Source organism: Lynx rufus, unplaced genomic scaffold (assembly GCF_022079265.1).
Source record: "Lynx rufus isolate CCGP_SWC_20201006 ecotype Redwood Valley unplaced genomic scaffold, mLynRuf1.p SCAF_7, whole genome shotgun sequence".
Lineage (NCBI taxonomy): Eukaryota > Metazoa > Chordata > Mammalia > Carnivora > Felidae > Lynx > Lynx rufus.
Genome location: NW_025814889.1, coordinates 141751612 through 141777071, shown reverse-complemented (window position 1 = coordinate 141777071; position 25460 = coordinate 141751612). Strand labels below are relative to the sequence as shown.

Below are 25460 nucleotides of genomic sequence, written 5' to 3'. Positions count from 1 at the left end.
AGCCACGGGCAGCGTAAGAAACGCCCTACGTTAAAGCCTGGTGACCAGGTGTTGGCCTAGGTGGGCACAGCCTGAGGGCTCACCCACAGGCGGGCTGGGACCAGAGTCATGCAGGCAGCTCCGGAAATGGCCCACTTGCTTTCAGAACATAATTTGCTTCTCAGAGCAAAGCTGGTTTTTAGTCAGGGAAGTTAGGAAAAGAGGAAGAGGCTTTGACACTTGCAGTGATTCTGCACTTTGAGAAGGAATTAAACCCATTCAGGAACCATGTATGCCTTTAACCCAAGGATCACCACTCAGGGGCCTGGGGCCCTGCCTCCTTGCCTGGCCCCGCTGGCTCCTAGCTGTGCCCCCTGAGGGACAGGCCTTGTTGTCTGGGGTCCTGAGAACGAGCATGCTGTGAGCCAGAGCTGGACCCCCACCAATGGGATGGACTGAGCCCCAAACCTGCGGGACCACCAGGGCTGGGGCAGCGGGCTGGGGGGGGTAGGGGGAAGGAGACTCCACGGCTGTTCCCACTGTCACACATCTGGTCCTTGTCCTCTCCTGCTGGGGGACTGCCCCCCCCTCGCCCCTGTAAGCTTCGGCTCCACCATCACCTTCTCTCTCAAGTGCCCCACTGGCCCCCAGTTCCCTGTTTTCACAGCTCCTTATGCAGCTTGCCTCCCCACCGTGCCCAGCCAGGAGGGGTCTGTCCATCCAATGACGGATCCCAAAGGCCTGGGCCTTCCTGTGGGTGAAGGAGGGATGCGTGCAGGGGAGCTTGCAGGGAAGATGTCCCCAGTCAGGATTCCTGTGACCCAAGGACGTCCTCAGAGACCCTCCCTCCTGCTGTCTGAGAGGCCACGGCCCCTCCCCACCATCTGGGGCAGCCCCATCCCCAAGTCCCCAAGGCGGGACATTCAGTCCCTGTGCTCTCCCTGTGTGAAGAAGGCATCCCTGACCCCGAGCTTCCACTTAGATGAATAGGCATCCCTACCCCCCCACCCCCCAAAAGTCAGCATCCTCAGGGTCACAGGGCCAGCAGGGCATTAGGTGAGCAGAGTGCTGGGGACCTAGGGACCCTGCGCACCTGGGGACTGACGCAGGCAGCAGGGGGGTCTCCCGGCTGGGACCCATGCTGACAGTCTCCAAGGCACCTGCCATCTTCTGCTCGTCCTCAGTGTTGTCGGAAACCACTGGGGGGGCCTTCCTGGTGACACACGCGTTCCAGGCACATGGGGAAGCTGGGCCTACTACAAGACAGGGAGCTGAGGACGGAGGGGCCACAGGGCGTGGCCTCAGGGTCCTTAAGCCCACACGTGCATCTGTGTATTTACAGGAACTGTACAAAGGGGCTCTCCTCCCCCAGGCCAGGAGGGCCCCCACTTAGCCCTGTGACTTCCAACTCCCTCTCGGTGTGGCTCTGATACCCTGTGGAGCTTCCAAGCCTGTCTGATGAGGGGTTCAGGGTCAAGGACCCTGAACAGGCCCCAGAACGGCCACTGAGGTGGCACAATGCACTCAGGTGACCTGCATGGAGAAAGCAAGGCCTGGGGAGACTGGCCTGGGTTGGGAAGGCCCTCACTGTCCGCCAGAGGCCCTGGCAGCACAGATGGGTACAGGCCAGTGACATGCACACCCCGAGGGCTACCCGCCCTATGCCTAGGCCCTCTGGGAGATGTGCAAACCCCAGTATCACCAGGGGGACAGGGAGCCACAGTGGGGTCTTGGCTACATCCTCCCACTGCCTGTGCTCAGAGCCCCTCCTACTCACGGGTCCTCTCTGGGCCCTGGGTCAGGCTATCCTGGGCACCGCCGTGGCCCGTGTCCACCGGGGAGCTGCACCTGGGCCCCGACTCGGAGCTGTGGAAGGCAAGGCTGAGCCCCGGCCAGGGAGATGCCACCCCCAGAGGCAGATGGGGTGACCTCCTGGCCCGCCCCACCTCACCAGCAGAAAGGCTGGAAGTCGGTGAACTTGGCCCAGCCTTTTTCCTCCAAAGCCGAAGGGCTGGGGGTGCTGGATGCCCACACGCCGGAACCCACATCCACCGCCACTCCTGGAACCGGCACTGGCGAGTTCACCGTCTCCTCAAATACTGCCCACGAGGCGCCTGCTGGGGGGAGACACAGCCGTCCAGGCAGCCCTGACCCACAGGTGAGCCCCACCTGCCTTCACAGCCCTGGGGCTCCGCAAGAAGTGCCGCAGGGCATGCCTTCCCCGACAGGACCAGTGGACACCGGCCGGCCACCAGCCATGGCAATGTGGCAGAGTGACCTCGACAGGGGGCAGGGGGGCAGCCAAGATCTGGGCCAAAGCATCTGCTACCAATCCTGCATTGGCACAGCCGGGGGTTGTGGGGACACTGCTGCCTTCTGGAGCATCACCTGCAAGCTTGGGCACAGAGTCTGCAGACAACAGACAGCAGGCCCACGGCAGAACACCCCCCCACCACCACCACCACGCACAGGCCAGGGCCTGTGTCCCTGCCCAAGTCCCCTGCCCAGCCTGAACCCTGTGTCCCCAGCATCTACCTTCTGAGCCACCCTCCAAGCGAGGACCTTCCTTCTGGGCTGAGGCCAGAGGGGCACCTGCCAGAGCCACATCCTTGTCTGCTTCCAAGCCCTCCTTCCTGTCCTGGCCTCCACGCTCCAGGCCATTCTTTGAGCAGCTCTCTGAGGTGTGAGGGCCCCCAAACCTGGGGAAAGACACATGGTCAGAGCAGCCACCAGCCAGCACCAACACGGGGTGCCCCAGAGTGTCCCCTCTTGTGCACCCAGAACATCGTGGCTGGCGTGGGGCTGGGAGTGCACACACAGCCTTCTGGGACCTCTCTGCCTCAGGAGGCTGGAGGGGGACAGGTGGGCCTCACACCTGGCTCTAGCCGTCACTCGGGCAGTGCAGTGCGTCTCCTTGTCCTCCCAGATGTCATCCTCCTCATCATCGTCAAAAGGCTGGATGTGGTCACTGCAGCAGGCCTCAAACAGAGCTGCGCTGGGCTGCAGGCAACATCACCCACATAGTGGCAATGGCTCCGGGAGGGGCTGAGCCAGACAGGGGGGGGCCATGGGATGGGGGGTTGGGCTCCCGGAGGGGCTGAGTCAGACAGGGGGGCCATGGGATGGGGGGTTGGGCTCCCGGAGGGGCTGAGTCAGACAGGGGGATCCCAGGATGGGGGGCTTGGCTCCACGAAGCAGCCCTGTGTCCCCATACTGCCCACCCACCAGTGTCCCCATCCGCTTCTAATGAGCATGGAGCTGTGGACTCACACTGTCCTCGTCAGCATCGATGCTGAAGTTTATCTCAGCAATCCTGTCGAAGGGAGCACTGCAGCAATAAGGGACATGGTCAGTATGGGGCCACCTGGGGCTTGTCCTGCAACCATCCATGCCCTGATGCCCCGGGGACGTCCACCTGTCCCCTTGAGTGTAAGTAAATGGGGGCCTCGGACAAAGGGGGCAGCTCTCCGTCCTGCCTCCCTCCTCACACTCACTCGTTTTCCACCCAGGCCCCTCTGTCCCTGGTCTGCATGGTGACAATCTGCCTCCCCAGAGGGTGTTGCAGCCCAGCCCCTCCTGCAGGCCTGGAACCTGGTCACACTGGGCAGAACCCAGCTCCTTTCCAAGAGGGACAAGGTGGTGGGAGATGGTGAAGGCTCGAATGTGGGATGTGGTGACAGGAGGGAAGCACCCAGGTGACAGGATCCCAGGTGGGGTGGACATGGTTTAGGGTCCAGAGAGCATGATGGGAGCTCACTTGACACTGTCATCCTGGTCTGCAAACTCCTCGTCATTGAAGCCAAACTGATCCACGAAGGTGGCTGTCATCTGCTGGACCTGGTACTCGGAGAAAGCCTGGCGGGGAGGGGGGCGCAAGGCGGCCTCAGACGGAGCTGCTCCCAGAAAAGCTCACTCTGCTGCTTCACGGGGTCCTCCCAACCGGATGACATGCACGCAGGGTCGCGTCCAAAGAGCCTCGTTTACTTTAAAGGTCATCCACCGGGTCCCCAAGGGTCTCATCGATGTGGCTCTGGGGGTTCCCCCCTCATTAAGGGGCGAGGGCGCTGCACGTCTGGCCCCTCCCCTGCTTGAGCCTGGTGTGTGGGGACAAGCACACTCCCCTGGGCTGTTTCCCGCAGCAGCCTGGCAACGCCCTGGAGACTGAGCGCTGCCAAGGGCGGGAAGGGCTGCCTGAGCTTGTGCAGAGCGGCCACACGCACCTGCTGCAGGGACAGCTCATTAGGGAAAACGCCCTCCATGTCCTCATCCTCACTCGAGGGGTGAAGGTGGTGGGTGCTTACCTGAAACAGCCAGAGTGGGTGGACGTGAGCCCCTGGGGCTGCTGCCCCCTTGCCCCTCCCCTTGGTGTAGGGCACACCAGGCCTCGGGAATCAGGAGCCCTCGAGAACACACTAGGGCTCCTGAGGGGACAGGGAAGGGTCAAGGGGCCAGGCCAGCTCTGCTGAGGCTTTAGGGGGCCACTGGGGCCCGAGGCAGGACAGGTCGGTGTTCAGGACACAGAGGCAGAGACCACTGCACGCATTCAGGGCCGTGTGGATGGACGGAGACACACACACACACACACACACACACACACACACACACACACCACACCCCCCCCCCCCCACCGGACAGGAAGGCATGGCCGCGGCACCAATGGATGCCGTGCCACGGGAACAGCTGAGCCCCTCACCAGGTCCACAGCGTTCCTGCGGTTGGTCTCCGCCAGTGTCTCCTCCACGAAGTTCTCCCAGCGCCCACGGCAGTCCGCAGGGAGCCCTGCAAGGGAGCACCATTACTTAGCCCTGGGACAGCGCCACTGTGCTCAGGCATGGAGGGCCCAGAGGGGACGCCTGAGGGCCACCGGAAGGGAGGCCTAGGCGGCCAGGGGTCCTGCAGGACCTCGAGGGCGCTCACAGGGAAGGGCCTGAGCTCAGCGGGCATCTTGGCACACAAGCCGACCTCAGGAGCCCCCAGGTACGAAGTGAGCATGGGGACCACTGCTGTGCGGATCTCCCTCTGCTGCGCGGATACCACTGCAGCTGTATCTCCCTCTCCGCCCATCCCCCCAACCCCTCAGTGCAGCCCACAGGCCTGTGGGGGCCTGTTTTCTGGAAAGGTCAGAGCCCCAGAGTGAGTCACAGTCCAGAGCAAGTGAAGACCACGGCAGAAAGCTCCTCGCTCACCTCACACACCCCAAACTGCACCCTTCCTAGGGAGCCTCCCTGGGTCCACACACCCTTGTCACAGGTGCCTGACCTTGGCCTGTTGGCCACCGACCAAGTACACTCCCCTGCTTCCATTCTGGAGGGCCACCCAGAGCTTCCTAGACTCACCCCCGGCGCTGTGCCATAGGGACCACAGCAGAGACTCCCTGAAGGGACAACCAGGCAGCCAGTGTGGCAGGCCACCGGTCTAAACCGGCGGGGACCACACCTGCCACACAGCTGACCTAACACTGGCAGCACAGCTTCCTCTGCTGCACGATGGGGGAGGAACCCTAGCACCCCCCTATGCTCCAGGATCACGGCACCGGTGGGGGTCCTGACAGATGGAGCTCACTCCTTTGTGCAAACACCATCCACTGCGCCCAAGCATCCCACGTGGGGCTGAGAAGACGGTCCTGGTCACGAAACTGGTGTGAACACCGCCCCCAGGGCCTTGAGGGATCCTGTCCTCTGCCCACCTTCAGCTCCCTGGACTCACTAGTGCACTCCATCCACCTGTTCAGCCCTGACCTCCCAGTGTCTCTCAGCACGCTGTTCAGGCTGGTCTGGGCATCGTCCTCCCCAGGGGAGCCACACGGGCCCTTCCGACCTGCCCACCTTCCTGTCTGAAGCAAGACTCCTTTGGGCCCTCCCGGCTCTGCTCAGGAAGCCTGGTGGCCAGGAGTTGCAGACCACGGCCAGGATGTGAGAGGGCGTGGGTGGTGGGACCCCAGGTCGGGGCAGGGGTGGCCCTGGAGTCCGAGGCAGGAGAAGCCCAGGATGGCGGATGTCTCAGGCTGAGGGCAGAGGGGAAGACTGACCAGAGGAGGGGCTGCCTCTGCTCAGGTCCCAAAACCTGTTCTTCAAGAAGAGAGGTCACCTTCCCCAGCTCCCCAGACTTGTGCTAGAAAGGTCTGCAAAGCTGCCTGAGTTCAGAGACAAGCTGGACTGTGGAGCGGGAGGGCAGTGTTCGGGCGGGACTCGGGTGGTCCCTGAGCAGCAGACACAGGAGAGAACTTGTTGACACCTGAGCTGCTGAGTGCAGGCACCTGACAGGGCTGCTGGGCACAAGGATGCCCTCCACAGAGGTCTGTTCAACAGAACTGACACCTGGGACCCAGGCCCACCTTGAGAGAAGATCCCATGTGGGAAAGCAAGCAGACTGTCCTGTACCAATGCAGTCACCGCCTGCTGAGGGGGGCCAGAGGGCAGGAGACGAGCAGGAGACGGGGGCAGGGGGCTGAGGGCAGAGGCAGGGGGGCAAGAGGCAGGGAGCAGAGTGCAGAGGCAGGGGGTAGGAGGCAGAGGGCAGAGGCAGGGGGCTGAGGGCAGAGGCAGGGGGAAGGAGGCAGAAGGCAGGGGCAGGTGGCAGGAGGCAGAGTCAGGGGGCAGAGGATGGGGGCAGGAGGCAGAGGGCAGGGAAAGGGGGCAGAAGCAGGGGGCAGGAGAGAGGGGGCAGAGGCAGGGGACAGAGGCAGGAGGCAGAGAGTAGAGGCAGGGGGGGAGGCAGAGGGCAAGGGGCAGAGGGCAGTAGGCAGGGTGCAGGAGGCAGAAGACATAGGCAGGGGGCAGAGGGCAGGGGGCAAAGAGCAGAGGCAGGGGGTAGAGGGCAGGAGGCAGAGGCAGGGGGCAGAGAGCAAAAGCAGGGGGCAGGAGGCAGAGAGCAGAGGCAGGGGGCGGAGGCAGAGGGCAAGGGGCAGAGGGCAGGAGGCAGAAGGCATAGGCAGGGGGCAGAGAGCAGAGGGCAGGAGACAGATGGCAGAGGTAGGAGGCAGGAGACAGAGAGCAGAAGCAGGGGGCAGGAGGCAGTGGAAGGGGGCAGGGGACAGAGGCAGGAGATGCGGCAGAGGCAGGGGGCTGAGGGAAGGGGCCGGGGGCAGACCCAGAACGGGGCTCCTGCTGCCAGGAGGGCAACAAGGGCAGGACGGGCTCACCTCGGATGACTTCACTGATGTGGGTCTGCATGGGGCCCCTCTCCAGGTTCTGTACCACCGCATTGGCAATCCGGGTAAGGTGGCCCATGTTGCCTCTCCTCATGCCACCCGCTGCCCTGAAAGTGAAGGGCAGCATCAGGGGACCACTAGGTTTTCTTCACTGTGTCCATCAGGGCCCTGGCCTCGCCCCTGCTCCCAGCCCTCCCTGTTCCCCCTGCTCCCCTCACCCTGCGAATCCCACCTGCAGGACACTTATTTTTCCAGAGCACCTGCTACAGGCCAGCCAATCACTCCAATCTCACTACAAGGAGTGCTAATGAGGCAGACACCACTCCTACCCCCAACGTAGAGACCAGAAACCGAGGCAGCCATGGGGCCTGCATACCAGCAGGGCCTGGTGGGCCTCTGCCCACCCTGCAGGGCTGGTCCGATGCTGCGCCCCTCAGCCCACACGCAGACACCTCTGCCCTGTCCTGGCTCCCAGAGGCCCTTCCAGCTCCACCCAGAGCCGGCTGACCCGAAGGAACACCCAGTGGGGCAGAAGAGGTTCAGAGACCCCAGTACAGTGCATTCCTGCCACGGGTGCTGACCAGCGGTGGGTGGCAGGGGAGGGCAGGGGGAGTCAAGAACGGACACGGGACTGGGACCCAGAGCCAGGCAGGGGCTGCTCCACATGGGCAGTGGCTGGGAGCTGGCCTGTCGCTGCCTGGCTCCCCGGGTCTGCAAACTGCCTCCCTTGCTGAGTTCTACACACTCTAAGGCCTGAGTCCTGGCTTCCGTCCACCTTCCCACCCCACGCTGCCAAGCACACACAGCTTCACGTTCAACCTCTCCTCCGTCACAGGCGTGACCCAACACAAGGGCAAATCTTTAAAGCCCCCTGTGCTAGGAAGGCGTTAAATGCTCAGAGGGAACAAAGTCACTTTCGACCATGTTCTCTGTCCTAAAAGCCTGACGGTGCCCAGAAGAGGAAGCAAAGGTGGGCTCCTGAGTCAGTGAGCCCAGCCTGGCAGAAGAAGGGGTCAGGAGGGAGCCTGGAGGGACAGGCCCGCGGGGAGGCCTGTGTGCAGCCTGCTGTGAGTCTCAGCCTCTGTGGCATCGTGGGCCCCTCATTGAAAGGAGTGAGCCACCCACCGCGACAGGCACCGTGTGCACAAGTGCACAAGAGGGACAAGAGCAAGCTGCCCATGGGGCTTCAGTGGTATCACGTGGGCCAGACCCAAGGAAGGACAGATGACCCCGTCCCACATGTTGCACGTATTCTGCAGAGGACACAACCTGGTGGGGTAACAGCAGGATGCGAGCCATGAGGTGGGTGAGATCAGAGCCCCCCAGAAGCAGCAGCGGGCAGGGTGGAGCGACGGCAGGGTGTGGGCAGGGCTGTGGGCAGGGGCAGCCCACACAGGGACCTGGATGGTCGAGACTTAGGCAGTGGGAAGACCATCTGTGTGTTTCAAAAAGATCCCAGCTGCTCAGGGCGCGAGAGGCCGGTGGGGCAGGAGAGAAAGCAAAAAGTAGCCCAGATGCACTGCTGAGGGTTCAGGGCTTAGCAGGAGAAGCAGCTGGTGGCGGGGATGGGGAGATGGGAGGACTGAGGACACACTGTGAGTGGAAGGCTGGGGTCCCTGCTGACAGACAGGCCGGGTGGGGCAAGGAGAAGAGTGGCTCTGCCTGTCTCTCCTGGGCACCCTAGGCCTGCCCCTCCCTGGCCAGCACTTCCAGGTTTTCCCCACCGGAGCCACACACCAGGCCCTCGGGTACCCCCTGCAGCTCCCGTGGGTCCTTACTGTGCGTGATCATTGGCTTCCCAGGCCTCCAGGATCCGCTGGACCAGGCAGCACTTCTGGAACAGCTAAGGGGACAGGTGACCCCAGTCAGGGTCTGCAGGGCTGCACGCTGCCCTCTACCCGACAATGGACCGTGTGGGTTAGGCTGGCAGCAAGCAGGCACATCAGCGCAACGTCCCCAATGCCTTCCTACGGTCCAAACAGGAGCAAAGGTGCTGCCCGGGCCCCATAGGGCCACCCAGCTCCGCTCCTTCCCCTTGGCCGCCTCCCACCTTCTCTGTCCAGAAGCAAGGATCGGGCCCAAGTGCCTCCTCTGGCCTCTGGGCCTGGGCGCCATTTCCTGTGCCTCTGCATGTGTTCTCGGACCCACCTCACACCCCACTCCATACAGGGCCTCCTCATCTGGGTGAGGGTCCCTCACTCACTGGTGTCAAAGCACCTGCCCCCACCTGTGTACCCCCTGGGCTGCTGTCCAGCTCAGGCCTGAACGACGCAGGCCTCTCTGGTCAGACACTTGTGTCCCTCCTGTCTGAGCCTCACAGCCAGCCTGAAGGTCAGAATCGTCCCCCCACCCCACCCCCACAGCCCCCAGCCTCCCCAGGGAAGCACGAACCAGTGGGCTCCCTGACTCAAGAAGAAGTGACCGTGCCCACCTCCTCATGGCACCCACCCACCCGCACGCCTGTTTCCTCTCCTCCTCAACAAACACTTGTTAACATTGCCCTCGTCAGCTGTTTAGGGCAGAGGAGACACAGACACGGACACCAGGGAAGAGCTATGGGCAGTCCCAGAGGGGAGACTCCCATGAGACACTCATGGGCCAGCATGGAAGTGCCAAGAAAAAGGCAAAACTTTCCTTTCACAGGGTCCACAACCCCAGAATGTTTTCCCCTGAGACTTCGACACATTCTCTTTCCTGCACACTTTCCTTCATGGCCTTGTCATGACGGCAGCAGACCCTGGGGCTGCATCCAGATGCTCTGGCCCCCTCTGGTGAGCGTGGCCCACCGCAGGGCCCGGCCCTCGGCTCCCCGGCAAGCAGGGACACTTTCTCCGTGACTCTATGTCTCACAGTGGAGGGAGGGCAGCTCACCCACGTCATGGGAGGCTTAGGGGGCAGCCGCAGTGCGGATATCCACACAGGGTGGGGCTCAGCTCGCAGTGACAGGAAGGGCGCACAGCAACACACAGGACGCTGGCTGGACTTACATGGGTCACCATTGTGTTCTCAGGGCGGCTGGCAGCAGGCTGGGGGGCCTCTGGGTCCCCGCTTCCGGGCAGAAGCTCCACCCTGCCCTCCAGTCCACTGGCTTCTGCCCTGTCCTCGCGGGCAGCATGGGAGAGAATAGCGGCTATGCATAGTTCCACTTGGAAGTGCAGGAAGTTATTCCAGGTGTACTTAAAAAACAGGTCCTGAGTAAACAGAGGACAGAGGAAAGTCCTTGGACGGGTTTTCTCCCGGCAGCAGGACCACAGAGGCGAGGGGATCGCTGTCGTGGTAGTGCACCATTCCCACACGCTGTCCCCTGACCATGTGGGTGGCCAGGCGGGTGCTGACGGTACCTCCTTGAGATGGTCTGTTTGGAACCTTGACAAAGGGCCACCCGCCCTTCTGTCTCACCAATCTCTGCTCTCATCTGAACACACCCTGTGCTGGGCTTATCTTTTTGTCCTTAACTTAGAAGTTTAACTCATGAATTTTTAGCCTTTTTTCTTTCCCAAGTGTACTTCTCCTGTGGTACCCACTTTAAGTACATGATACACATTTTGCTATGTAAATGTTTATTATTCTGCCTTTACGATTTTGTCTTGACCCATGAGTTACTGGAAGTACATTAAATTCTCAAACACCCAGGGACTCTGTTCAGGAAGAGATGTGAAATCGAGAGGTGGACACTCCCCGATGGAACCCAGTGAGGCCCAAACCCCAGCCAAGCCTAGAGGATGGCTGTGTCCTTCCCCTGGACCAGGGTGGGGACAGCAGTCTGCCTGTGACTCTCTGGTCCCGTAGGCCAGGGAGGAGGCACTGGCAAGGAGAGTGACAATGTGCCTGCCACATCGGTGAGGACGTTGCCGGTAAAATGGGGCAGCTACTACGGTAACCTGCTGCCTGCTCAAACAGACGCGTAGAATTACTGTATGACCCGCCAATCCCACTTCTTGGTACACACTCAGAAGAGATACGGGCACACCCATGTTCACAGCAGCGTATTCAAAACAGCCCAAAACTGGAAGTAACCCACGTGTCTATCAACTAATGGCTCTGGACAAACACAATGTGGTCACTTCACATAATGGAATATTAGTCAGCTTTAAAAAGGACGGAAATCCTGCCACGTGCCACCACATGGATGAACCTTGAGGACGCATTGCTGAGTGACATAAGCCAGACACAAAAGGCTAAATCCTGCGTGGTTCCACTTCTGTAAGGTCCCTACAAGAGTCAGACTCAAAGAGACAGAAGGTATAGGGTGGTTGGGTGGCTCAGTTGGTTGTGTCCAACTTCAACTCAGGTCATGATCTCACGGTTTGTGAGTTCGAGCCCCGTGTCGGGCTCTGTCCTGACAGCTCAAAACCTGGAACCTGCTTCGGATTCTGTGTCTCCTTCTCTCTCTGCCCCTCCCCCACTTGTGCTCTGTGTCTCTCTCTGTGTCTCTCAAAAATAAATAAATGTAAAAAATATTTAAAAAAAAAAAAAAGAGAAGGTAGATGGTGGTGGCTGGGGCTGGGGGAGGGAGAGGGGCAGGGGATAGACTGCTTACTGGTCAAAGTTTCTGTTTCAGAAGAGGAGAAAGTTCCAGAAACAGAGAGTGGTAATGGTTATATAACATTGGGAATGTACTTAAATCTACTGAATTATACACTTACAAATTATAAAAATGATAAATTTTATGTTATATATATTTTACCACAAAAAAATAAAAGCAAAAAAGGGGGGTGGGAGACACTTTTTTTGAAGAGAGGAAAAGGAAAGGAGGTCTTTCAAAAACGAAGCCCTGATCCGTATCTGGGATTTCAGCACAGCAATGCCCAGCTGACTCCCAAACCCTGTAAGAAACTGAGATATAGTCAGTACTTCAGGCCTAGTTCCAAGGCTGCCCCCTTCTGGGATGAGAAATTTTTTAAATGTTTATTTTTTTATTTTATTTTTTTTTTTTCAACGTTTATTTATTTTTGGGACAGAGAGAGACAGAGCATGAACGGGGGTGGGGGGGTGGGCAGAGAGAGAGGGAGACACAGAGTCGGAAACAGGCTCCAGGCTCTGAGCCATCAGCCCAGAGCCTGACGCGGGGCTCGAACTCACGGACCGCGAGATCGTGACCTGGCTGAAGTCGTACGCTCAACCGACTGCGCCACCCAGGCGCCCCTTAAATGTTTATTTTTGAGAGAGAGACAGAGACAGAGCAGGAGCAGGGGAGGGACAGAGAGAGAGGGAGACACAGAATCCCAAGCAGGAAGGATCCAGGCTCTGAGCTGTCAGCACAGAGCTCAACACGGGGCTTGAACTCCGGACCGCGGGATCATGACCTGAGCCAAAGTCTGATGCTTAACTGACTGAGCCTCCCAGGCGCCCGTGGGATAAGAATTTAAATTAGAAAAGATTTCAGTTCTCTGGGAGTAGAGGCCCTAAGGCAAGGCAGAAGGGAAGAGGGAGACCGAGACCCCACGTGCTCACGGTGCACACCCAGGGGGACACCCTCCCCATCAGCACCCACCTTCCGTGGCGGAGCCTGCTGCCCACAGCCAGTGCTGCTCTGCTATCCCTGCCTGCCTGACCGTCTCCCGCAGGCACCAGAGAGGTATCTGCTGAAGAGAGGACCACTTCCCACTGGCCTGGGCAAGAGCTGCTAGGGTGGCCTTCTACTGTGAGTGACCAGGATTTGCTCTTTCAGGACGTTTTATGCTGGAGAGCTATAATAAAAGTTCTATCGTGGGGAGAAAACAGGAAGGAGATGGACTGTATTACCCCAGTCCCTCACAGTGGATTAGAAATCTGCCCTCTGCTTTCGGGGCAATTCTCTGTAAGCCTACACCAAGGCCTATCCCACGGTCACTCGGTGTGCTTCACCAGCGACCTGTCCGGCGAACCCTGTGACAGGATTGGGAAATGGTTTCTCTGTACAGACTATGCTTGTTCCGGGCAGAACCTTGTCTGGATACTGAGGTCCAAATGCCTGCCCCTGACAGACCCCCGCCCAGTGCACCTGCCCTGTCTGCCCACCCCCCTGCTGACAGTGCAAGACATGCAGAGAGCCACCCAGGGCTGGCAGGAGAGCCCACTTACCAGCAGTAAGCCCATGGTGTTGAGCCGGCAGAGTTCCTGGTTGATGCTGGGCGTGTTCGTGTGCAGCAGTGCAGCCATGAGGCGGGCCCCGTGCAGACGGGCATTCCCCAAAGGCTCCTCCAGCACGCCGATGGTGGTCAGGATCGCTTTTTTCTACAAACACAAGAGCACCACCCAGTTAGAGACTTGCAACCAGCATGGATGGCCGCTACTGGCTTCTCTCAGCTCTGGTGCTAACTGCTCAAAGGGCCAGGCCACTACTCCATGAAGCGGCTCAGCCTGGGGAGGCATGCGATGTGTGTGTGGAGGTTCCTCAAGCCAGTGTTGCCTATGAGAGGAAATAAGGGGTCAGCAGGGTTAGGGACCCCACCACTCCCTTCAGGGCCTCACAAAACAGTAAGCAATGGTGGTCTACTGTCCCCAGAAGCCCAGGGCTCTCTGGTCCCAGCAAACCAAGCAAAGACATGTGCATGTCAGGTTATGAGACATGTCCAACATGGGGCCAGCTCTCTGGGGGACACAGTGTCAGGACACCGAGCTAACAGACACCCCATGAACATACTTGAAGGAGACAAGTAACAGCTGGCCTCATCAGATTGGATGCCAGGGTTTTCTGACCCCACACACATGCAGCATAATGTTTCATTAATGAAATGTTCCAGAATCCCTACCTTCATAGTGCAACAGATCATAGTAGGTGCTACGAAGCACCAAGGAAAGGGAAAGGGGCCCTGACAGAGGAGAGGGGCTCCACAGTGAGCTCCATGGTGGCTAAGCGACTGAGCCCTTCTCCGTGTGACCCAAGTGCTGCCTGGAGCTACTGAGCTGAGCAAAGGCCTCCCCTGGGATTTTCCCTGACCATTGGCCAGGTACCCCTGACTTGGAGGCCAGACCTACAGTAAACTTGGGCTCTCAGACGGCCCCTATTTCAGACTGCAAGAGTCATCTGGGGGGCTGCAAAATGTCCTCCCCATCCAGCCTTACCTCAGAGAAGAGACGGACATTCAGCAGATGAGGGTAGGGAAACATGCCTCTGGGATCTGTCTGGTGGCTCTCAAGTCGGGATGTCTGGTGGTCTACTTGCAAATCATCCTGCCTATAACGCCTGCATAGGGACCTAACAGCTGTTCAAGGTCACCCACCTTTGGCGGGCTGAGTAGAAGCTGGTGGAAGTCCTTCAGTCGTGGCTCAATGCCGTGCAGTATGCTGCTGCTGACGGTACACAGCCCTTCCAGTCCCTGAGAAAAGGAGTCCACCAAGCCCTCTGTCCTGTGGATGAGGACAGCAGATGGAGACACAGGGCATACACCCCCATCCTCTGTCACACCTCGCCCCCCAACTTCTCCACCTATTGGCTCAAGAGTGGTTTGGTGGCTGGTACAGAGAGAAGAGAAAAGCAACAGTGGCCTTTAGAAAACACTCCCAGGTGATGGCCAAGGACAGCCTCCTCACCCCCACGGGGCTGGTGGCATCTCACACGCACCGGACTACCTCTGGCCCCCACCTCTGGTTTTGGAAAATTCACCATTGTTCCTACTCCTTGGTTGAAAAACAGGAGACAGGACTCCACATCGTCCCTCCAGCTTTTTCGAACTAATTTCTCTGAGATCTTTATTTAAATGCTTTTTCCAGTTATAAAAGTAATACGTGACCATTATAGAAAAACATTTTAAATACAAAAAAAGAATTAAAAAAAAGAATCAGCTGGCTCATCTCTGTTTTTATGTCTCATTTCCATGCTGTCCCTTTACTGCAGGCAAGGTTGGGAGAGGCCTTGAGAAAAACCCCCACATCCTACAGAAAAGGCCCAGGCTTCCAGGATTCACAAAGATTGAAAGAAAAAAAAAAAAATCAGCATTCTTGGGGTACCGGGATGGCTCAGTCAGTTAAGCGTCCAACTTGGGCTCAGGTCACAATCTCATGATTGGTGGCATCGAGCCCCAGATCAGGCTCTGCACTGACACTGCAGGGCCTGCTTGAGATTCTCTCTCTCCCTCTCTCTCTCTCTGCTCCTCCCTGAGCATGTATGTGCTTTCTCGCTCTCTCTCTCAAAATAAACATTAAAAAAATCAATATCCTGATTGTCTAACTAGAGAAAACAATGATAATGTTATAATTCTATTTTTAGGTAATAAACTAATAGATCTGTATTGGATCCCAGAGAAAGAGAGACAAAAACTGCTACTAATCCCATACCAAGATTAACTCAATTTCTTGTCATTTCTTATTCTTTGGTTGTTGTTGTTTTAAATTTTTTAAAATGTTTATTTTTGAGAGAGAGCAGGGGAGGGGCAGAGAGAGAGGGAGACAGAATCTCAAGCAGGATCCAGGCTCTGAGCTGTCAGCACAGAGCCCAACGTCAGCGCGGAGCCCAATGCAGGGCTTGAACTCACAGACCGCGAGATCATGACCTGAGCCAAAGTCAGACGCTTAACCAACTGAGCCACCCAGGTGCCCTTTTTTATTGTTATTATTTTTTAAATAGGCTTCATGCCTAGAATGGAGCCCAATGCGGCGCTTGATCTCACGACCCTGAGATCAAGACCCCGAGATCAAGACCCTGAGCTGAGATCAAGAGTTGGATACTTAACTGACTGAGCCACCCAGGTGTCCCTATTGCTTTTTTTTTTTTTTTTTTTTTTTTTTTAATTTTTTAAAGTGCAGTTTATCAGTGCTGGGAGCTTCAATGAAGTCCCCTCCAGAAGAAATAAGAGAACTAGTCACCCTGGGAGACAGGCCACTACCACAGCACATGACGGGACAGAACAGATCAGACATACACACACACACCTCACAGCCCACACCCCCACACATTGGCGTGTACATACAAAAACCACTCACACACACACACACACACCCCACACCACACTTACACACATCACACACTGGGACAGTCTATGGAGAAACCCACTGTTCATACCTATTCCACAGATACATCTATAAACACCTTGTAAGCTGGCGACATTGGGTACCTTCGGCCTGAGGCAGGAACATGACTGACGCCAAAGGTCAAGGAGCTGTAAGTTTATCTTTTCAACAAAGAGAGTCTACCCATCATTAACAATTAGTTAAAAATCCCACACACCCAGACCACTCATCATATTCAAGCTCTCATGCGAGACACTCACCCAGCCCGCCTTGTTTCCAACAAGGTAAGTAACACCTGAGTCCCACTAACGAGGCAGCTCTCAGTCTGGTCTCCATCAAACATGTTCTTCAGAAGCTGCTCCACACAGTCCTGCCTGTCAGACACACACAGAGGTCACTGCTGCTGGAGCAGACACACAGGCCAACGTCCAAAGGACCGCCTCTCCTCTCTATAAAGGAGCAACACCCTAAAACTCGGGCGGCTTCGCTTGGGCTTCAGGCTGGGCACCCAGGGTTCTCACGACACTCCTGCCCCTGCTGGCCTAGAGTCCCTACACATGCCAGGGGTCCCCTGGAGACCCCTCCTCCCATGAGAAACAGGCTCATCAAGTTAACTAGATGGGAGTATTTCACAGCCAGCTCATCAGAATCTGGGCATCTGCAGTATCTGCCTGTGCTCAGGGCAGGGGTTGGAGGCCTCCTCATGCTCAGAAAGACCCCACCCCACCCAGCCAGGCACCCGCAATGCAGCCAGCACTCACGACTCCAGCACTGTGAGGAGGGGGTCTGGCTCCGGGGCCTCCTGCAGCTGACTGGCCTGCTCTCTGCCCAGCCTGACGATGTCACAGAGAGTCTGAGAGGCGTTGGACTGTCTCTGGAAGGAAAAGGAGACACAGCACTCCCCTCAGGGCTGGGGAGAGAGGCCAGTAGAGCCGTCCCACTGCTCAGTTCTCGGAAGAACACACTGGACTCTCTAAACAAGTCCATTTCAGAGAAAACTGGTTGGCCTTTCTGAATGTCAGGATGCAATCCGGTCAGACCTTTCAGCTGTACTGAGCTAACCCAGACTCCAGATAGGGCTCTCGAGGGTCAGATACACCACAGAGACATTGCTCTATCCCTGGAACCATTTTGAGATATGCTGCATATGTGACCACGTTACTGCCACTGTATTTTAAATTAATATTTACAATATTAAGTATTAAACTGTAGCTGGTAACACTCAGAATGAGTCCTATGAGCTAATGGAAACAGACAAGGTGCTACAGAAAACAGAGGCCTCAACTCTTCTAGGGAAACATTAAACCTTAACTAGTGAAAATCTGGAATCAGTGCACTCGCAACAACATGGGGTGTTTAGTGGTGCAGCTAAACTAACTAGAGAGAAACTCAGCCCCCTGGCTCCATGCCGGGAGTGTCAGAACATGCAGCCGTGACCTGCACACTGTGGGAACTCTGGGCTACAGAAAGTGTTTGCATGACTACTTTGGGGAGAAATGAAAGCAGTCAGGTGGTCCCTGTGGCCTCACCCCTGCGTCTGGGCCAGGAACAGACCAGTCGGCGGCCTGTGGTGCTCACACTGGTGGAGGGGCACCCGCCCTCCTCAGTATGGAGCATAGGCACCCTCACCCGGCTGTCTGACGGCCCCGTGGGCGGAGAGGAACAGAGAACAGTGTGGCCAGGCCACAGCACAGGCTCAGACACAGGTCGGCACCACTGTTCTCAAATTGCTGAGGGCAGCGTGTCTGTTTACTTTTGTCATGCACAGAAAAAATACACCCCAAATCCTTCAACAGTGATCACTGCAGGGAGCAGGCAGGGGGCCAAGAGGAAGCCCCACTGCCACCCTACATGCTTCCACACTGGCGGTGGGGGCCTCCCTCCCAGAGGCTTTACGCCCTCGTAAACCCCACCTCCTCAGCCACTCACTTCTAGAGAGCAGAGTACAGCCACAGTGCAGACTGTCCCTGCCAAGACTGCAGAAGAAGAACTTCCGTCTTGCTCACTCCAAGGGAAGCCAGCAGCACGTTGTGAGCTGCCCCGTGGACAGGTCCACGGCCCTCAAGGAACGGAGTCCTGTTGAGCCACTGGTGACCCTGGAGGCAGGGCCTCCCCCAGCTGAGTCCTGAGATGACCACAGTCTTGTAAGAGACCCTGGGCAGAGGACCCGCTAAGCCGTGTCCAGGTCCCTGACTCATAGAAAGAGAAATTTAAAAAATACTTGTTCTTATAAACAACTAAGTTTTGGGATAATTTGTTACTCAGCCAGAGATGCGATCACTAATATAATTCTGGTCAAATTGTTTTTCATGATACGTATGTGTTACTTTTTTTAGTAAAAAGACATAGTCTGGAAGTCTGTGCTTGACTGAAGCAAGGAAAGTATGTAACTCTTGCCCTCCGCGGCAGAGAGCGTTCTTTAGTAGCCCCGAGTGAGGGGCTCTGCGGAAGGTGGGCTCTGTGGGAGCCATACTCACATCGTCATCCTGACTTGGGTGGATCAGCTCCACCAGCCTCTGGATGATCTTCTCTTCATTAAGCCACTGAAAGGGAAAAAGAGGCCTGCCAATGATGCTGCTCACATCTAACTGGAGAAAAGGAAAGTCCGTCAGTGCAGAAGGAATCCACGTGCCAGGTTCCAGGGACAGAGATCTGTCCAACGTACGTGTCCACCCAGACCCAGAAAGAACAAGTAGTGACCAAATTCTGGAGAGACCTGAACTCCACAAAGAAGGGACCAGTGGTCCAGACGCCTAAACATACTGTCCTCAGGGTGTCTCGGAAGACAGAATGAGCTGGAGCCCAGAGCCACCCAGGCACCAACAGGGCTGCCCTGGTGCACAGCCTGGCTGCACATGGACGCTCTGCTCTCTGCTGCGTCAGGGCCTTTCCAAGGTCGGGAGAAGCAAAGAGGTCTGGTGCCGGTGCCTGAATGCTGTGAGGACTACAATGCCCGACACTATTTGAGGCCCAAAGGTGGTGGGGACCCAGGGAAGACCAGTGAGTTTCCTTATCCAAAACTGGGAGATCTGCCCCCGCGGTTGCTAACATGAAGTTAATGTGGGCTTTCCGCCACTAACAACAGCTGACATTCATGCTGTGTCTCACTGCCTAACGTTAGCTATTTATGACTGACTCTTCGTGGGAGGCTGCTCCATAACGAACCTAAACATGAGAACGGCTACCCTGATGACAACTGTTACTGGGTCCCAGGAGCTGGAAAATGGGCAAGAAGGCCCAGGCCTTTACTTTAAATTCCATCACAGACAAAACCTGCCAAACAACAGTGAACAGTTTATCCCGCACTCATTTCCTGGCTCCTCTGAGACTCCTCCTCTTTTCTGGGAAAGAGAATGCTCCTCTTTTCTGGGAAAGCCCTCAGGGAGTTATGAGCAGCTCGTCAGGCTGCGAGCCTGTCAGGACAGACACGTGCACAGACTCCAGGTCAAAACACAGACCTGCTCAGGTCTCTGTGATTTCTCTGCAAAGAATCCTTGTCAGCTGTTGCCTTCTTCATAGGTAGGTGCCAGATAATAGAGCCAGGACCTGACAGAGCCCCTGCTCTGAGGCCATGGGGACACTAGGGTCTGGGGGGTGGTGAGGAAAGTCCTTTTCTTCCTCTTCACAGAGAAGGAGCCCAGAGAGTGTCAGGAGGAAAAGGAACACTCTGCTCTTTGTTTCTCAACAGACTGAGGCAGTACAGCAGAAAAGGTACAGACTGCAGACCCAGCCTCAAAATACAAGCCCTGACAAGAACCCATGATGGCCCCACAGGGAGAAAATCATGGCGGGTGGAAGGCCGGAGGTACTGGCCCTCCAGTGCTCTCTGAGTGCCTTCACCCAACTCTGGCCTCCCTGAGGCAGGCCCTCACCATGCACTCGGCCTGCACTCAGCCGACCGGGAGAGGGCTCCAGAGAGGAGGGGCCCACACACTCACATGCAGGACTTCCTGCCGGAGCCCAGCAGGCTCCACGCAGCTGACAAGGCGCAGCAGCAGGTCCATGAGGGCCGAGGTGCCGATGTGCTGCAACACCAGACTGACGAACCTGTCCTTCTTCTTCAAGAACAGAATCACCTGAAATCAAACACACCGTGCGTGATAAGCCTGACACCCATGAAATGCTTCCCCCAAGAACTCTCATGAGAAAGATTAATTTTCAATTACACTGAGCAGAAATTATGGAGACCTAGAAAAAGTTGTAAGACAGACCTTTCCAAGGACAGGCAGAGACCTGAACACAGGGAAGTCTATGTGGCAGTGATGGGGGCCCATGAAGATCCCCGGCTGATGGAGAGCTGCACGGTTTGAGGCTTTATGCTCTGATGACACAAATATCCTCAGATAGCACAGCAGCCATTCGGTACTGCTCGTTCAGTACTGCCTCAAGTTCTCCCAACAGGAATAACCAGTGTGAACAGACCGGAGCAGAGTAACGTCGTCGCTGCAACCCCCAGACCTGGGATGCAACCCGACAGCACAGAGCACACAAGACAGCCAGTCACTGACAGGCCGCAGCCAGGGAGGGAAAGAGGACTAAGGTTCTACAAAGGAAAAGGCGGCGACGCATGGCCGGCTGGCGACCAGTGCCACCAGGATGTGGACAGCCGGGCATGGGGGTGGGCTGCAGGTGAGAGTGGAGACGGAGGTGGAGAAGCCTGGGCAAGTCCTTCTCAATCGCACGTCTACGAGCTCAGCTCAGCTCAGCCAGAGATTAAGTGCCTACAACATGCAGGTCACCGAGGTGGACCCAGGCTTCTAATGGAGATGGGGGGTGCACAGAGAAGGCCCACCTCGGTGAGGGACCCCAGCCATACTCATGCTAAGATGCGAAGAAGAGGAGGGGGAAGAAGGAAAAGAGGTGAAGGGAAGGAGGCTCTGTAAGGAGAATGAGTACACACCCCTAGAGAAGGCGCCAAGAACAACATCAGGAATGAAACAAGGTGCATCAGGACAAAGCCCATGGGTTATCACCAGGATAGGGTTAGTAGAAACGATTTCATGACAATTTATGTAAATTTAGAAAAAATGAAAAATTTCCTTAAAAAACACACTCATCTCAAACTGACAAAAAGGAATAAAAAATCTGAATAGTTCTAGGAGCATCAAAAGAAACAAAATCTATAATTAAAAGCCTCCTCATATAGAAAACTCCAAGCTCTAATGACTTTCTAGTAAATTCTACCCAGTATTTAAAGAAAAATAATTCCTAATCTTACATACACTCTTCCAGGAAACATAAAATGAGAGAATATGCCCCATATCATTATATAAGAACATAAAACTTTGATTCTAAACACCTGATATAGGGAGCACCTGGACGGCTCACTTGGTTAAGCGTCTGACTTTGGCTCAGATCATGATGTCATGGTTCATGGGTTTAAGCCCTGCGTTGGGCTCTGTGCTGACAGCTCAGAGCCTGGAGCCTGCTTCAGATTCTGTGTCTCCCTCTCTCTCTGCCCCTCCCTGTTCATGCTCTGTCTCTCTCAGTCTCTCAAAAATAAATGTTAAAAAAAAATCTAAACACCTGATAAGGACATTGTAAGATAGGCAAATTATAAGCCAATCTCACTGATGATCACAGATGCAAAACTTCAACACATGAAAGAAAGCATAATGTACCACAACCAAATGGGTGAGGTTAATACCATGAAACCAATGCTAGCTTAACATTAGAAAACCAATGGGCAGGATTTATGAATTAACAGAATAGAGAAGAAGAATCATATGATCAACTCAATAAAGACGTCTGATAAGTTTCAACAACCATTAATGTTATAAAAAGACTAGGAATAGGGGCGCCTGGGTGGCACAGTCGGTTAAGCGTCCGACTTCAGCCAGGTCACGATCTTGCGGTCCGTGAGTTCGAGCCCCGTGTCAGGCTCTGGGCTGATGGCTCAGAGCCTGGAGCCTGTTTCCGATTCTGTGTCTTCCTCTCTCTCTGCCCCTCCCCCGTTCATGCTCTGTCTCTCTCTGTCCCAAAAATAAATAAACGTTGAAAAAAAAATAAAATAAAAAAAATAAAAAGACTAGGAATAAAGAAAATTCCCTTAACTCTGATTAAAACAAAAAAATTAAAAACTCATAATATACTTCATACTTAACTATGAAATGTTGAAAGCTTTCTTTCTGACGTAATAAAACAAGGAGACCCACTATCACCAGTTTGATTCAACACTGTACTAAAGGTTCTAGCCAATGCAATAAGGCAAGAAAAAGAGATAAAAGGTATAAGAATTGTAAACGACAAAATAAAACTGTCATCAATCAGAGACGACATGATCCTGTACATGGATGAAACAAAATGACAGATAAGTTATTAGAATAGCAGCTTTACTGATAATCACCAAAACCTGGAATCAGCCTCGATGTACTTGAACATGTGACTGGAGAAACACGTGGTCCACCTGCCCCACAGAACACTGCTCGGCAGTAACAAGGAATGTACTGTGGAAACACACAACGACCTGGATGAATCTATAGTGAATTATGCTGGAAAAAACTAGTCCCCAAAGACTACATATTGTATGCTTTAATTTAAATAACATTTTGAAATAACACAATTTTAGAAATGGAAACAGATTAGTGCCAGAGGCTAGGGATAGATGAAGGGGTAGAGGTGAAGGAAGATGGAAGTAGCTATGAAAGGGCAACACGAAGGATCCTTGTGGTTTTGAAAGTGTTCAGTATCCTGACTTTGATAATGGATAAGTAAACCTATATAGGTGATAAACAGTACCAAACTTAATACACACAGACACACACACACACACACACACACACACACACACACACACACACACACAGCTATAAGCAACAGTGAACAAATCTGAATAAGATCAATGGACTGTATGAATGTCAATATCCTGGCAGTAATGTTCTACTACTGTTTTGCAAAATGTCACCATTGACAAAACTGGGCAAAGTATACAAAGCACCTCTTCAAATTACCTTATACAACTGCCAAGTGAATCCACAATTATCTTAGTAAAACATTTTGATAAAAAAGATATTATTTAGAATAATATGAAAATATCAACTACCTAAGAATAAACCTGATGAAACATGTGTAAGACCACTACACAGAGAATTATAACATGTTACCAAGAGAAATCAAAGAAGCCCTAACTACTCAGCTTTGTCACTGTAGCACGAAAACAGCCATAGACAATATGTAAGAATGGATGTGTTTCAGTCAAATTTCATTTCAAAAATAGGTGGCAGGTTGGATTTGGCCTGTGAGTCATAATTTGCCAACCCCAATCTAGAGCCAATGTAAGCCTAATAAAAATTTTGGTAGGTTTTCTTGGGAGAGGAGGGCTGGGGAGAATGTGGAAACTGACCCTCAGTCCAAAAGCTGTTCATTCTAGGGGCACCTGGATGGCTCAGCTGGTTAAACATCTAACTCTTGATTTTGGCTCAAGTCATGATCTCACGGATTGTGAGTTCAACAGTGTAGCCTGCTTGAGATTCTCTCTCTCCTTCTTTCTCTGCCCCTCTCCCATTCATACTCTTGCTCTCTCAAAATAAATAGACTTTTTTTTTAAAGTTGTTCATTCTAAAATAATGCAAAAGGCAAAAATTAGTAAAAAGAAATACTGAAGAAAAACAAAGTGAGAGGACTAATTATCAAATACCAAGACTTATAAAACTACGGGAATTAGGATAGTATTGCATCAGTGCAATTACAAACAGGACAACAGAGCAAAGTCCAGAAACAGACACACGATATGTGAGCCCCTGACTTATGATGGAGGGGGGGCATTATTGTAAAGCAACTGAGAGAGAAGGGCCTTACCAATAAATGCTGCTGAGCTAACTGGACATCCGTATTTAAAAACCAAAAACAAACTGTATATCATTTACAAGAATCAATTTCAGGGGTGCTTGGGTGGCTCAGTCAGTTAAGCATCCAACTCTTGACTTCTGCTCAGGTCATGATTTCACAGTTGTGAGATCAAGCCCTGTGTCGGGCTCAGTGTGGAGCCTGCTTGGGATTCTCTCTCTCTCTGTATCTTTGCCCCTCCCCATCTTGTGCTCTCTTTCTCAAAATAAATAAACTTAAAAAAAAAAAAAAAGAATCAGTTAAGTAAATTATAGATAGAAATGTGAAAGGTAAAACAATAAAACTTCTAAAAAAATACAGAAGATTTTTGTGACTGTGGTAGAGAGGTTTCTTAACAACAAAAAAACCCACCAACCATAAATTAAAAAAAAAAAAGCTGAACAACATAAAAATCTGAACCTTTGCTCATTAAAATACCACTAACACTAAGGGGTGTGGGTGCAGCTAGCCAGAGTGAAAAAGATGCTTGCAACACAAAGTCAACAAAGGACTATATCCATGAAAACAGAACATTCCTGCAAATCAAAAAGAAGAGACAGCCTAACAGAAAATGGGCAAGAGACTTCCCAAAAGACAGTACCCAAATGGCCAATTAATATATGAAAAGGTATATATCCTTATTAGTCACCAGGGAGATCACAAATTAAGATCACAACACTATATTACATATACCCACCACAACAGCTAGAAGAAAAAGAATGATAACATTCAGGGTTAGCAAGCAAAAGGAACTGGTATACTCTGCTGGCTCAACCACTTTCATTCACTGTATCCATTCAAACCACATGCATGCCCTAGTTATGTGGTAACACCTAAAGCAATCACTAAAAAATCTACACAGAGACACATGAGAAAACACTACAGGTAGATCAAAATGGAGTATTTAAAAAAAATTTTTTTAATGTTTATTTATTATTTAGAGAGAAAGACAGAGTGTGAGTGGGGGAGGGGCAGAAAGAGAGGGAGACACAGAATCTGAAGAAGGCTCCAGGCTCTGAGCTGTCAGCACAGAGCCCAATGTGGGGCTCAAACCCATGAACCATGAGATTATGACCTGAGCCGAAGTTGGACACTTAACCAACTCAGCCACCCAGGCACCCCCCCAAAAATGGAATTTTTAAAAATTTTTAAAATTTAAACTTAAATGAAATTTTTTTAATTTTAATTTTTTCAATGGTCAAGTTAACACCCAGGGCAAGGAAAAGAAACGAAAAACAGAACAAACAGAAAACTACAATAAAATGGCAGTCCTGACATATCGATAATTACATTAAATGTAAATGGCCTAAATATGACAATTAAAGATATATCAGTAGAACAGATAAAAACACATAACTATGTATTGTTTATAAGAAATTCACTTCATTTTTTTTTTTTTTTTTTTAAGTAGGCTCCACGCTGGGCGTGGAGCCCAAAGCAGGGCTTGAACTCATGACCCTGAGATTAAGTAAGACCTGAGATGAGATCAACAGCTGGACACTTAAGACTGAGCCACCCAAGTGCCCCAAGAAATTCTTTTCAAATATAACAATTCACACACAAAAAAACTAGTTAT

At 53.7% G+C, this 25460-nt stretch overlaps 1 protein-coding gene across 6 annotated transcripts in view; it reads right to left on the bottom strand.

Annotated features, from left to right (window-relative positions):
• The window catches only part of PPP6R2 (protein phosphatase 6 regulatory subunit 2), an 84502-nt gene that overhangs the window by 1936 nt on the left and 57106 nt on the right, over positions 1-25460 (bottom strand). For 2 of the 6 annotated variants that reach the window (XM_047066645.1, XM_047066650.1), the window contains 18 exons: positions 19999-20136; positions 18538-18603; positions 16822-16934; positions 16321-16434; positions 14335-14461; positions 13193-13345; positions 10117-10320; positions 8908-8972; positions 7121-7236; positions 4673-4758; positions 4200-4280; positions 3737-3834; positions 3250-3307; positions 2855-2979; positions 2515-2678; positions 1931-2096; positions 1757-1845; positions 1073-1235 (listed from right to left, as the gene is read on the bottom strand). In XM_047066645.1, the coding sequence (XP_046922601.1) occupies positions 1073-1235; positions 1757-1845; positions 1931-2096; positions 2515-2678; positions 2855-2979; positions 3250-3307; positions 3737-3834; positions 4200-4280; positions 4673-4758; positions 7121-7236; positions 8908-8972; positions 10117-10320; positions 13193-13345; positions 14335-14461; positions 16321-16434; positions 16822-16934; positions 18538-18603; positions 19999-20136 (2126 nt within the window). The remainder of the gene's footprint in view (positions 1-1072; positions 1236-1756; positions 1846-1930; positions 2097-2514; positions 2679-2854; positions 2980-3249; positions 3308-3736; positions 3835-4199; positions 4281-4672; positions 4759-7120; positions 7237-8907; positions 8973-10116; positions 10321-13192; positions 13346-14334; positions 14462-16320; positions 16435-16821; positions 16935-18537; positions 18604-19998; positions 20137-25460) is intronic. The other 4 variants (XM_047066647.1, XM_047066646.1, XM_047066648.1 and 1 more) reach the window with 4 other exon arrangements.